Source organism: Haliotis rufescens, unplaced genomic scaffold, assembly GCF_023055435.1.
Source record: "Haliotis rufescens isolate VD_foot unplaced genomic scaffold, xgHalRufe1.0.p SCAF_6, whole genome shotgun sequence".
Lineage (NCBI taxonomy): Eukaryota > Metazoa > Mollusca > Gastropoda > Lepetellida > Haliotidae > Haliotis > Haliotis rufescens.
In genome coordinates, this window is record NW_025964334.1 from 26,944,913 (window position 1) to 26,960,036 (window position 15,124).

A 15,124-nucleotide genomic window follows, 5' to 3' on the forward strand; every position below is an offset into this window, starting at 1 on the left:
ACGTGCATATGTTTGCGTCCGAGGATATGTCAGCCTTGGCATACTCCAGCTCACAGGAACAGGCTGAGGAAGTGAAACCTGAAAAAAGGTGTAATGACATTTCAGTGCACACTCTATTTCATTTAGACGCCTAATCATTATTTAGCTTTATAGTGACACTTTCAACTTTGTTACATTTTAACAACAACAGGTATGTAATCAGTAGAGTACATTGTTAGACGATTCCCCATAATACACAAGCAGGACAGTTTGACATGTTAAGGTACATGACCTTGACCCCGTGGGAAAAGGTCACCAACAACCTGTGCTAGTTGTAAAAGACGACTTAATGGTTCGGGTGGTCAGACTCAATGGCTTTGTTGAATGCCTGTCATTGTACCCTGACGGCGTGGATAGTTACTCCTTATATCAATCACTGGATTGTCTGTCCCAGCTTCATTATATACAGGCCGCCCCTATATAGCTGTAATATGTCCGGGGCGGTCGGGTAGCCTAGTGGTTAAAGCGTTCGCTCGTCACGCCGAAGACCCGGGTTCGATTCCCGACATGGGTACAATGTGTGAAGCCCATTTCTGGTGTCCCCCGCCGTGATATTGCTGGAATATTGCTAAAAGCGGCGTAAAACCATACTCACTCACTCACTCACTGTAATATGTCCGAGAACGGCGTTCAACAACAAAATATTAATTGATTACATGACCGTGACGAACAAAGTCACAACCAGTCAAGGGGGATTCGTCACTTCTCTGGAACTCACTCATGACAGTGGTGAAATTAACTCACCAATAACCATTGAAATATTGGTTAACAGTGAATTCCACGTAGTACAGAACCACAAGTCGGTAAGAGCGAAAGATAACTCACCTGTACAATCAGTTCCGATGGTACTACCAACAGTTGTTGCAAGGGAGATAACTGTTTCACTCGCCTTACAAGTCGCAGCAGTTTTGTCTTTGAGGCAATCCACAAACGTTTTCTTTACACTGGTAAAATACGTTAATACTTTAGCGGGAGGCGTGTCATAAATGTAGAACATATGGCCAAATACACACACATTACCATGCATCACTGCCATATCAGCAATACAGCAGCTTGTGTGTGTATGACATATCGATCACTAACAATTACAGAAAATACCCTATCTACGAGGAATTACGGATCGTCTGTCCCGAATGAATTCCTTATGTAAGTTCTGAATCTTAGCGAAGAAAGTTTAATATTAATTCGCGAGAGGCAGATAATACATTCTTCCGACTAGGTTATTCATAATATTACCAAAATATTCGGGAGTAGAAAATGTGTGAAAAAGTGGGTTTTCTGATCTCAAGCGTGTAAGGGCAACTTTATAATTTCTGTGGAGGTTTTTTAAAGCATTTTTACATGAGGCTTTTGGTTTAACTCGGAAATAGAATTATTTTTTCAGAAAGAAATGTATTACTTTCCCTGAATTTGTTTCACTCTGAAAGACATAGAAGTTATTTAAAGGGACTTAACCCTTCGACCAATGCAGTCGTCTTCTTAATCAACAGCTTCTCAAAGTTATAAGGAATCGATTTAAGGATTAATGTGTAGCTGTTTATATTTTCTGTTCTATGCGACGTTGATTCAAACCCAAAAAGCAAAAGAAAACAGCTTAAACTGCGATGAACTCATAATTAATATTTTCAAATGCTTATGAACTTGAATAATGTGAAGTGATAGCAAGAATAAAATGCTACAATCAATATAAAAATAAAACAGTTTTGAAATTCACAAATATTATGTGCATTTATGAGTGACATTATTTCTCATAACATTATTTGCTTTATCTTCGTTTTGACTTTTTCATGTTTTTACTTATGTGTGTTGACCGGTTTGACTAGTAGCGGTTTGACTGTACCACTGCACCACTCTTCCCACACACTCACGTGCATCTGGTGGTCGTGACGGAGATATCCGCGAGGGCGTAAGTCTTCTCACACTGACACGTGTCCGTGAACCCTGAAATAAACAACATGAAGAACTGAAACGGCGATCGACACAATAAGAGAAAATAACTTACAAACAACACCATTTCAAATGAGCCCTAAAGAGACGGTATTCTTACGTTATTCCAATTAACAACGAATGTATCTGGTTTATATTGTTTGTTTTTATATCAATATCGGGCGAGGGAGGGGGGCAACTCTGAAATTACTTCTGGGATTACTCATTGGCATCAGAAAACATTCAATGTATATTCGCATCATGGTGTTTTCAGTGCATAAATCAATATGTATTGACTAGGGTGGGAGATTTGTTTGGCTGATTTCAGTCATACCATCTGCACGGCCTGGAGGTAATGTAAGGCCATATCTGTGTTACTACAGACACAGACTGATGCAAAGAAGTCAACATACCATCTGCACGGCCTGTAGGTAATGTAAGGCCATATCTGTGTTACTATAGACACAGACTGATACAAAGAAGTCAACATACCATCTGCATGTCCTTCAGGTAATGTAAGGCCATATCTGTGTTACTACAGACACAGATTGATGCAAAGAAGTCAATATACCATCTGCATGTCCTGGAGGTAATGTAAGGCCATATCTGTGTTACTATAGACACAAATTGATGCAAAGAAGTCAACATACCATCTGCATGTCCTGGGGATAATGTAAGACTATATCTGTGTTACTACAGACACAGACTGATGTAAAGAAGTCAACATACCATCTGTACGGCCTGGAGATAATGTAAGACTATATCTGTGTTACTACAGACACAGACTGATGCAAAGAAGTCAACACACCATCTGTACGGCCTGGAGATAATGTAAGACTATATCTGTGTTACTACAGACACAGACTGATGCAAAGAAGTCAACATATCATCTGCATGTCCTGGAGGTAATGTAAGGCCATATCTGTGCAAAGAAGTCAACATACCAGCTGCACGACCTGGAGGTAATGTAAGGCCATATCTGTGTTACTACAAATACAGACTGATGCAAAGAAGTCAACATACCATCTGAATGTCCTGGAGGTAATGTAAGGCCATATCTGTGTTACTACAGACACAGATTGATGCAAAGAAGTCAATATACCATCTGCATGTCCTGGAGGTAATGTAAGGCCATATCTGTGTTACTATAGACACAGATTGATGCAAAGAAGTCAACATACCATCTGCATGTCCTGGGGATAATGTAAGACTATATCTGTGTTACTACAGACACAGACTGATGTAAAGAAGTCAACATACCATCTGTACGGCCTGGAGATAATGTAAGACTATATCTGTGTTACTACAGACACAGACTGATGCAAAGAAGTCAACACACCATCTGTACGGCCTGGAGATAATGTAAGACTATATCTGTGTTACTACAGACACAGACTGATGCAAAGAAGCCAACATATCATCTGCATGTCCTGGAGGTAATGTAAGGCCATATCTGTGCAAAGAAGTCAACATACCAGCTGCACGACCTGGAGGTAATGTAAGGCCATATCTGTGTTACTACAAATACAGACTGATGCAAAGAAGTCAACATACCATCTGAATGTCCTGGAGGTAATGTAAGGCCATATCTGTGTTACTACAGACACAGATTGATGCAAAGAAGTCAATATACCATCTGCATGTCCTGGAGGTAATGTAAGGCCATATCTGTGTTACTATAGACACAGATTGATGCAAAGAAGTCAACATACCATCTGCATGTCCTGGGGATAATGTAAGACTATATCTGTGTTACTACAGACACAGACTGATGTAAAGAAGTCAACATACCATCTGTACGGCCTGGAGATAATGTAAGACTATATCTGTGTTACTACAGACACAGACTGATGCAAAGAAGTCAACACACCATCTGTACGGCCTGGAGATAATGTAAGACTATATCTGTGTTACTACAGACACAGACTGATGCAAAGAAGCCAACATATCATCTGCATGTCCTGGAGGTAATGTAAGGCCATATCTGTGCAAAGAAGTCAACATACCAGCTGCACGACCTGGAGGTAATGTAAGGCCATATCTGTGTTACTACAAATACAGACTGATGCAAAGAAGTCAACATACCATCTGAATGTCCTGGAGGTAATGTAAGGCCATATCTGTGTTACTAAACAGACTTATGCAAAGAAGTCAACATATCATCTGTACAGCCTGGACGTAATGTAAGGCCATATCTATGTTACTACAGACACAGACTGATACAAAGAAGTCAACATACCATCTGCATGTCCTGGATATAATGTAAGACTATATCTGTGTTACTACAAATACAGACTGATGCAAAGAAGTCAACATACCATCTGAATGTCCTGGAGGTAATGTAAGGCCATATATGTGTTACTACAGACACAGACTGATGCAAAGAAGTCAACATACCAGCTGCACGGCCTGGGGGTAATGTAAGGCCATATCTGTGTTACTATAGACACAGACTGATACATAGAAGTCAACATACCATCTGCATGTCCTGGAGGTAATGTAAGGCCATATCTGTGTTACTACAGACACAGATTGATGCAAAGAAGTCAACATACCATCTGCATGTCCTGCAGGTAATGTAAGGCCATATCTGTGTTACTATAGACACAGACTGATGCATGAAGTCAACACACCATCTGCATGTCCTGCAGGTAATGTAAGACTATATCTGTGTTACTACAGACACATATTGATGCAAAGAAGTCAACATACCACCTGCATGTCCTGGAGATAATGTAAGACTATATCTGTGTTGCTACAGACACAGACTGATGCAAAGAAGTCAACATATCATCTGTACGGCCTGGAGGTAATGTAAGGCCATATCTTTGTTACTAAACAGACTGATGCAAAGAAGTCAACATACCAGCTGCACGACCTGGAGGTAATGTAAGGCCATATCTGTGTTACTAAACAGACTTATGCAAAGAAGTCAACATACCAGCAGTACGGCCTGGGGTAATGTAAGACCATACCTGTGTTACTACAGACACAGACTGATGCAAAGGGGTCAACATATCATCTGCACGGCCTGGAGGTAATGTAAGACCATATCTGTGTTACTACAGACACAGATTGATGCATGAAGTCAACATACCATCTGCATGTCCTGCAGGTAATGTAAGGCCATATCTGTGTTACTACAGACACAGATTGATGCATGAAGTCAACATACCATCTGCATGTCCTGAAGGTAATGTAAGGCCATATCTGTGATACTAAACAGACTAATGCAAAGAAGTCAACATACCAGCTGCACGACCAGGAGGTAATGTAAGGCCATATCTGTGTTACTATAGACACAGACTGATACAAAGAAGTCAACATACCATCTGCATGTCCTTCAGGTAATGTAAGGCCATATCTGTGTTACTACAGACACAGATTGATGCAAAGAAGTCAATATACCATCTGCATGTCCTGGAGGTAATGTAAGGCCATATCTGTGTTACTATAGACACAGATTGATGCAAAGAAGTCAACATACCATCTGCATGTCCTGGGGATAATGTAAGACTATATCTGTGTTACTACAGACACAGACTGATGTAAAGAAGTCAACATACCATCTGTACGGCCTGGAGATAATGTAAGACTATATCTGTGTTACTACAGACACAGACTGATGCAAAGAAGTCAACACACCATCTGTACGGCCTGGAGATAATGTAAGACTATATCTGTGTTACTACAGACACAGACTGATGCAAAGAAGTCAACATATCATCTGCATGTCCTGGAGGTAATGTAAGGCCATATCTGTGCAAAGAAGTCAACGTACCAGCTGCATGACCTGGAGGTAATGTAAGGCCATATCTGTGTTACTACAAATACAGACTGATGCAAAGAAGTCAACATACCATCTGAATGTCCTGGAGGTAATGTAAGGCCATATCTGTGTTACTACAGACACAGATTGATGCAAAGAAGTCAATATACCATCTGCATGTCCTGGAGGTAATGTAAGGCCATATCTGTGTTACTATAGACACAGATTGATGCAAAGAAGTCAACATACCATCTGCATGTCCTGGGGATAATGTAAGACTATATCTGTGTTACTACAGACACAGACTGATGTAAAGAAGTCAACATACCATCTGTACGGCCTGGAGATAATGTAAGACTATATCTGTGTTACTACAGACACAGACTGATGCAAAGAAGTCAACACACCATCTGTACGGCCTGGAGATAATGTAAGACTATATCTGTGTTACTACAGACACAGACTGATGCAAAGAAGCCAACATATCATCTGCATGTCCTGGAGGTAATGTAAGGCCATATCTGTGCAAAGAAGTCAACATACCAGCTGCACGACCTGGAGGTAATGTAAGGCCATATCTGTGTTACTACAAATACAGACTGATGCAAAGAAGTCAACATACCATCTGAATGTCCTGGAGGTAATGTAAGGCCATATCTGTGTTACTACAGACACAGATTGATGCAAAGAAGTCAATATACCATCTGCATGTCCTGGAGGTAATGTAAGGCCATATCTGTGTTACTATAGACACAGATTGATGCAAAGAAGTCAACATACCATCTGCATGTCCTGGGGATAATGTAAGACTATATCTGTGTTACTACAGACACAGACTGATGTAAAGAAGTCAACATACCATCTGTACGGCCTGGAGATAATGTAAGACTATATCTGTGTTACTACAGACACAGACTGATGCAAAGAAGTCAACACACCATCTGTACGGCCTGGAGATAATGTAAGACTATATCTGTGTTACTACAGACACAGACTGATGCAAAGAAGCCAACATATCATCTGCATGTCCTGGAGGTAATGTAAGGCCATATCTGTGCAAAGAAGTCAACATCCCAGCTGCACGACCTGGAGGTAATGTAAGGCCATATCTGTGTTACTACAAATACAGACTGATGCAAAGAAGTCAACATACCATCTGAATGTCCTGGAGGTAATGTAAGGCCATATCTGTGTTACTAAACAGACTTATGCAAAGAAGTCAACATATCATCTGTACGGCCTGGAGGTAATGTAAGGCCATATCTGTGTTACTACAGACACAGACTGATACAAAGAAGTCAACATACCATCTGCATGTCCTGGATATAATGTAAGACTATATCTGTGTTACTACAAATACAGACTGATGCAAAGAAGTCAACATACCATCTGAATGTCCTGGAGGTAATGTAAGGCCATATATGTGTTACTACAGACACAGACTGATGCAAAGAAGTCAACATACCAGCTGCACGGCCTGGGGGTAATGTAAGGCCATATCTGTGTTACTATAGACACAGACTGATACATAGAAGTCAACATACCATCTGCATGTCCTGGAGGTAATGTAAGGCCATATCTGTGTTACTACAGACACAGATTGATGCAAAGAAGTCAACATACCATCTGCATGTCCTGCAGGTAATGTAAGGCCATATCTGTGTTACTATAGACACAGACTGATGCATGAAGTCAACACACCATCTGCACGGCCTGGAGGTAATGTAAGGCCATATCTGTGTTACTACAGACACAGACTGATGCAAATAAGTCAACATACCATCTGCATGTCCTGGGGGTAATGTAAGACTATATCTGTGTTACTACAGACACAGACTGATGCAAAGAAGTCAACATACCATCTGCATGTCCTTGGGGCAATGTAAGACTATATCTGTTTTTCTACAGACAAAGACTGATGCAAAGAAGTCAACATATCATCTGTACGGCCTGGAGGTAATGTAAGACTATATCTGTGTTACTAAACAGACTTATGCAAAGAAGTAAACATACCAGCAGTACGGTCTGGAGGTAATGTGAGGCCATATCTGTGTTACTACAGACACAGACTGATGCAAAGAAGTCAACATACCAGCTGCACGGCCTGTAGGTAATGTAAGACTAAATCTGTGTTTTTATAGACACAGACTGATGCAAAGAAGTCAACACTCCAGCTGCACGGCCTGGAGGTAATGTAAGGCCATATCTGTGTTACTACAAACACAGGCTGATGCTAAGAAGTCAACATACCAGCTGTACGGCCTGGAGGTAATGTAAGGCTATATCTGTGGTACTACAGACACAGGCTGATGCAAAGAAGTCAACATACCATCTGTACGGCCTGGAGATAATGTAACTAATGTCACTCCAGACACAGACTGATGCAAAGAAGTCAACATACCATCTGTACGGCCTGGAGATAATGTAACTAATGTCACTACAGACACAGTCAGATACAACAGAAGTCAACGTAATGTGAGGTTATGTCATAACATGATACAACAGAAGAGAAGTCAACGCACCTGCTGCACAGCCTCCAATAGCATTGATGTCTGTTTCTGTGGAAGTGGCTATAGTGTGGCCTTTGGTAGTGGTGTCGCACGCCGCATCTGTCACTCCACCAATACATCCAAGTTTCTGCTTCTCACTCCTGTCAACAGACATCTCAAGTCATAAGTGGGTTGTATGACAGTATTAGTTGAAACTAAGTAACACCTTTTTATGTACATGTTTGTACAGCTACTTGGACCCGTCGACGAGAGGAGACAAGTCTGCCCTAAAGGTTTACGATGCCGCAAGTCAATGTAGATAGTTGCGTCCCTTAGCCACGCCAGGAAACGCTGATTGTGGTTTAAATCCGATATTTCTCTGTTATGCTGCTCTTTGATTTGTCAGCACCAGCGTCATGCTTGTTGCTTGAACCACTTTTAATTGCAAGGTAGTCTACGACCTACGTCACATTAAATTCGCTGAATTTGAGCTGACTCCTCGTGATATGACTGAAATAGTATTTAAAGCGGCGCTTAACGACGAACCAGATTCACAGTTTGGGAGCATGCATTGTGATCCAGTAGTCCATCAATGGCTTTCCAGATGGGGAATGTCTTCGCCGTATTGATCAGATATGCAACCATTGTAACAGTTAGTGCATAGTCAACATGTTTCATTTATTATGATATAAGAACAGCAGATTCTAACCAAGGTCACACAAATGGCTCCAATAATATTGGTGCGATACTCATGCATATTGGTTCATGCAAACAGATGGCAGGTTCCGTTTTTGTTTAAAACTCGTTGAAGGACAAGAGTTGTCATTTTGGAGCTTCCAAGAAGAGCATCAGCGTCCAGACGTTTTCGTCTACAGGTCCACGCTGATCCGTGCCCTATAGCTGAACCTGCGTTATAATCCATGATATATGTTTGCTTCCGTGTGTGCGTTTGTATGTTTGCGCGCCTACGTTCGTGTCTGTGTGTGGTAAAATACCCAAATACCATTGTGTGTGTTTGAAACACTACTTACTCGCATAGACTGGGTGTACCCTGGGACCACCGAAGGAGGTGGTCTTTTTGACAGGTACACAGGGCGGTCTGAGCTGAAAGGTAAGAGAAGTATAATAATAGAACAGTTTTCAGTAATAGTCTCAAAGACATACACAGTTGAAATGCCATACATCACTACATTGGACACGTTGCCAGTTGTTATACATCATCACATGTCATATATTCCTATATTCTATAAATTGCTATATGTCATACTTTGGGACATTACGCCTACTGCAATAGGAAAGCACTCTCACACACATGAGTTTGGTGATGAAAGACCAGTGACCATAATCTCGGTGAATCTGGGATTTCGAACCCAAGATCGCTTGAACCTGGTATGACAGCCACGCAATAAATCCCAAAGAATAATAAAGAACGAAGCGTGGTTTATTTCACGATAAAACATTGTTCTATCATGACGCCATTTCTGGAGATTCGAACATGCGCTCGCAACTTGATGACGTCGTATATATGACGACGTTTATTTTTGAGAGGGGAGTGTCCTGTAAGTTGTTCCCATGAAGCTGGACAACGCAGATAAACGCGATGGCAGAACGACCGCATCCCAAAGCGATAGAGATATAATAATCGTATCGGGAGAACAGATACAGGGCATCGAAGTGAGGATTGGGAGAATATGCGGGAAATACCCACCTGTGCATAAGATGGACTTGTCCGACATCGCCGAGGTCGGATTCTATTGAGGGAGTCATCATTATTTACATACGGGCAAATGTTTTTAAAGCTTGTACTATCTATCGCCATCCTTAAAGAGACTGTACATAACGTCGATATCTCATAAAAGAAAAAAACGACTCATGGTGTATTCTCCCTGCAGTGTTTTATTTTACGATAAACAACTCCCACTCGTCGTTTGTTTCTTAAATATACTATACATGAAGTAAACCATCAGAGATGTAATTTTGGATTACTCTCAAGAGTAAACGTGATGCAAACATACTTGAGCACACTCTAATATAACCTTACACACTTATTATAGATTAAGATATACACTTCAAGGGACAGGTGTTTAAGGATTGTAATGTTTTAACCCTTCTCACTAGATCAGTTGGGATATTTACAGTTTGCGTTGGAAATAGAGAACATCACATTGAAACTTTACCGCCTGATGCTGTGTTGCAGTGTTATTGTTGCGGATGAAATCAGTAGAAAGTATTACCCACCACAGCCTCCAATTTGTCCAATAAACGAAGCCATGTTGAGACCCGTTGTTGGACATCCGGGATTTACGGCATCCTCCATACACGTAATGAAGGCATAGGCAACACTGAAATATAACATAGAGATCAAGGTGAACAGAAAAGAAGTATTACTTTGAAGTGTACACATGACATACATACGTATCTAGACACGAAGTGTCGTCAGTCGTCATCTCTTTGGCTATGTGTAACTCTAAAATAATCGGCCGTTCACCTGCAGTCGTCAGTCGTAAGCAACTGTAATGTCTTGCATGCATAGTGGCATGTATCGACCTCAGTGCGTCATTGAATGCAAAGTCTTCCGTGCATGGTGGCATGTATCGACTTCAAGGCGCCATTGTCTATTAAGTCTTCTGTGCATGGTGGCATGTATCGACTTCAGTACGTCATTGTCTATTAAGTCTTCTGTGCAGGGCTGCATGTATCGACTTCAGTATGTCATTGTCTATTAAGTTTTCTGTGCATGGTGGCATGTATCGACTTCAGTACGTCTTGTCTGTAAAGTCGTCCGTGCATGGTGGCATATATCGACTTCAGTACGTCTTGTCTGCAAAGTTGTCCGTGCATGGTGGCATGTATCGACTTCAGTACGTCATTGTCTGCAAAGTCGTCCGTGCATGGTGGCATGTATGGACTTCAGTACGGCATTGTCTGCAAAGTGTTCCGTGCATGGTGGCATGTATCGACTTCAGTACGTCATTGTCTGCAAAGTCGTCCGTGCATGGCGGCATGTATCGACTTCAGTACGTCATTGCCAGCAAAGTCTTCTGTGCATGGTGGCATGTATCGACTTCAGTGCGTCTTTGTCTATTACGTGTGGTGTGCATGGTAGTATGTATCGGCCTCAGTACGTCTTGTCTGCAAAGTCGTCCGTGCATGGAGGCAAGTATCGACTTCAGTACGTCATTGTCTTTTAAGTCTTCTGTGCATGGTGGCATGTATCGACTTCAGTACGTCATTGTCTGCAAAGTCTTCCGTGCATGGCGGCATGTATCGACTTCAGTGCGTCATTGTCTATTACGTGTGCTGTGCATGGTAGCATGTATCGGCCTCAGTGCGTCATTGTCTGCAAAGTCTTCCGTGAATGGTGGCATGTATCGACTTCAGTGCGTCATTGTCTATTAAGACGTCCGTGCATGGCTGCATGTATCGACTTCAATACGTCATTGCCTAGTTAGTCTTCCGTGCATTGTGGCATGTATCGACTTCAGTACGTCATTGTCTGCAAAGTGTTCTGTGCATTGTGGCATGTATCGACTTCAGTACGTCATTGTCTGCAAAGTCTTTCGTGCATGGTGGCATATATCGGCCTCAGTGCGTCATTGTCTATTAAGTCTTCTGTGCATGGTGGCATGTATCGACTTCAGTACGTCATTTTCTGCAAAGTGTTCCGTGCATGGTGGCATGTATCGACTTCAGTGCGTCATTGTCTATTAAGTCTTCTGTGCAGGGCTCCATGTATCGACCTCAGTATGTCATTGACTGCAAAGTCTTCCGTGCATTGTGGCATGTATCGACTTCAATACGTCATTGTCTGCAAAGTGTTCCGTGCATGGTGGCATGTATCGACTTCAGTACGTCATTGTCTGAAAAGTCTTCCGTGCATGGCGGCATGTATCGACTTCAGTACGTCATTGTCTGCAAAGTCGTCCGTGCATGGCGGCACGTATCGACTTCAGTACGTCATTGACTGCAAAGTCTTCTGTGCATGGTGGCATGTATCGACTTCAGTACGTCATTGTCTGCAAAGTGTTCCGTGCATGGTGGCATGTATCGACTTCAGTACGGCATTGTCTGCAAAGTCTTCTGTGCATGGCTGCATGTATCGACTTCAGTACGTCATTGTCTGCAAAGTCGTCCGTGCATGGTGGCATGTATCGACTTCAGTACGTCATTGTCTTTTAAGTCTTCCGTGCATGGCGGCATCTATCGACCTCAGTGCGTCATTGTCTATTACGTGTGCTGTGCATGGTAGCATGTATCGGCCTCAGTACGTCATTGTCTGCAAAGTCTTCCGTGCATGGTGGCATGTATCGACTTCAAGGCGCCATTGTCTATTAAGTCTTCTGTGCATGGTGGCATGTATCGACTTCAGTACGTCATTGTCTGCAAAGTCGTCCGTGCATGGCTGCATGTATCGACTTCAGTACGTCATTGTCTGCAAAGTCGACCGTGCATGGCGGCATGTATCGACCTCTGTACGTTATTGTCTGTAAAGTCGTCCGTGCATGGTGGCATGTATCGACCTCAGTGCGTCATAGTCTGCAAAGTATTCTGTGCATGGCGGCATGTATCGACTTCAGTACGTCATTGTCTGCAAAGTGTTCTGTGCATGGTGGCATGTATCGACTTCAGTACGTCATTGTCTGCAAAGTTGTCCGTGCATGGCGGCATGTATCGACCTCAGTGCGTCATTGTCTATTACGTGTGCTGTGCATGGTAGCATGTATCGGCCTCAGTACGTCATTGTCTGCAAAGTAGTCCGTGCATGGTGGCATATATCGGCCTCAGTGCGTCATTGTCTATTAAGTCTTCTGTGCAGGGCTGCATGTATCGACTTCAGTACGTCATTGTCTGCAAAGTGTTCTGTGCATAGTGGCATGTATCGACTTCAGTACGTCATTGTCTGCAAAGTTGTCCGTGCATGGTGGCATGTATCGACCTCAGTGCGTCATTGTCTATTACGTGTGCTGTGCATGGTAGCATGTATCGACTTCAGTACGTCATTGTCTGCAAAGTGTTCCGTGCATTGTGGCATGTATCGATTTCAGTACGTCATTGTCTGCAAAGTCGTCCGTGCATGGTGGCATATATCGGCCTCAGTGCGTCATTGTCTATTAAGTCTTCTGTGCAGGGCTCCATGTATCGACTTCAGTACGTCATTGACTGCAAAGTGTTCTGTGCATTGTGGCATGTATCGACTTCAGTACGTCATTGTCTGCAAAGTGTTCCGTGCATGGTGGCATGTATCGACTTCAGTACGTCATTGTCTGCAAAGTCTTCCATGCATGGTGGCATGTATTGACGTCAGTACGTCATTGTCTGCAAAGTCGTCCGTGCATGGCGGCATGTATCGACTTCAGTACGTCATTGACTGCAAAGTCTTCTGTGCATTGTGGCATGTATCGACTTCAGTACGTCATTGTCTGCAAAGTGTTCCGTGCATGGTGGCATGTATCGACTTCAGTACGTCATTGTCTGCAAAGTCTTCCGTGCATGGCTGCATGTATCGACTTCAGTACGTCATTGTCTGCAAAGTCGTCCGTGCATGGTGGCATGTATCGACTTCAGTACGTCATTGTCTTTTAAGTCTTCTGTGCATTGTGGCATGTATCGACTTCAGTACGTCATTGTCTGCAAAGTCTTCCGTGAATGGCGGCATGTATCGACCTCAGTGCGTCATTGTCTATTACGTGTGCTGTGCATGGTAGCATGTATCGGCCTCAGTACGTCATTGTCTGCAAAGTGTTCCGTGCACGGTGGCATGTATCGACCTCTGTACGTTATTGTCTGTAAAGTCGTCGTGCATGGCGGCATGTATCGACCTCAGTGCGTTATTGTCTGCAAAGTATTCCGTGCATGGCGGCATGTATCGACCTCAGTACGTCATTGTCTGCAAAGTATTCCGTGCATGGCGGCATGTATCGACCTCGGTACGTCATTGTCTGCAAAGTCGTCCGTGCATGGCGACATGTATCGACTTCAGTACGTCATTGTCTGCAAAGTTGTCCGTGCATGGTGGCATGTATCGACCTCAGTGCGTCATTGTCTATTACGTGTGCTGTGCATGGTAGCATGTATCGGCCTCAGTACGTCATTGTCTGCAAAGTGTTCCGTGCACGGTGGCATGTATCGACCTCTGTACGTTATTGTCTGTAAAGTCGTCGTGCATGGCGGCATGTATCGACCTCAGTGCGTTATTGTCTGCAAAGTATTCCGTGCATGGCGGCATGTATCGACCTCAGTACGTCATTGTCTGCAAAGTATTCCGTGCATGGCGGCATGTATCGACCTCGGTACGTCATTGTCTGCAAAGTCGTCCGTGCATGGCGACATGTATCGACTTCAGTACGTCATTGTCTGCAAAGTTGTCCGTGCATGGTGGCATGTATCGACCTCAGTGCGTCATTGTCTATTACGTGTGCTGTGCATGGTAGCATGTATCGGCCTCAGTGCGTCATTGTCTGCAAAGTCGTCCGTTAATGGTGGCATGTATCGACCTCAGTACGTCATTGTCTATTAAGACGTCCGAGCATGGCGGCATGTATCGACTTCAGTACGTCATTGTCTGCAAAGTGTTCCGTGCATTGTGGCATGTATCGACTTCAGTACGTCATTGTCTGCAAAGTCGTCCGTGCATGGTGGTATATATCGGCCTCAGTGCGTCATTGTCTATTAAGTCTTCTGTGCAGGGCTCCATGTATCGACTTCAGTACGTCATTGACTGCAAAGTGTTCTGTGCATTGTGGCATGTATCGACTTCAGTACGTCATTGTCTGCAAAGTGTTCCGTGCATGGTGGCATGTATCGACTTCAGTACGTCATTGTCTGCAAAGTCTTCCATGCATGGCGGCATGTATTGACTTCAGTACGTCTTGTCTGCAAAGTCGTCCGTGCATGGTGGCAT

The 15,124-nt window shown here is 43.1% G+C and overlaps 1 protein-coding gene across 11 annotated transcripts in view; it reads right to left on the reverse strand.

The window, feature by feature from the left end:
• Positions 1–15,124, reverse strand: part of LOC124118796 (G surface protein, allelic form 156-like) — a 190,918-nt gene that overhangs the window by 155,195 nt on the left and 20,599 nt on the right. For all 11 annotated transcript variants that reach the window (XM_048386100.1, XM_048386092.1, XM_048386094.1 and 8 more), the window contains exons 3-8: positions 10,462–10,565; positions 9,255–9,327; positions 8,257–8,384; positions 1,908–1,980; positions 865–983; positions 3–78 (exon numbers count right to left, since the gene is read on the reverse strand). In XM_048386100.1, the coding sequence (XP_048242057.1) occupies positions 3–78; positions 865–983; positions 1,908–1,980; positions 8,257–8,384; positions 9,255–9,327; positions 10,462–10,565 (573 nt within the window). The remainder of the gene's footprint in view (positions 1–2; positions 79–864; positions 984–1,907; positions 1,981–8,256; positions 8,385–9,254; positions 9,328–10,461; positions 10,566–15,124) is intronic.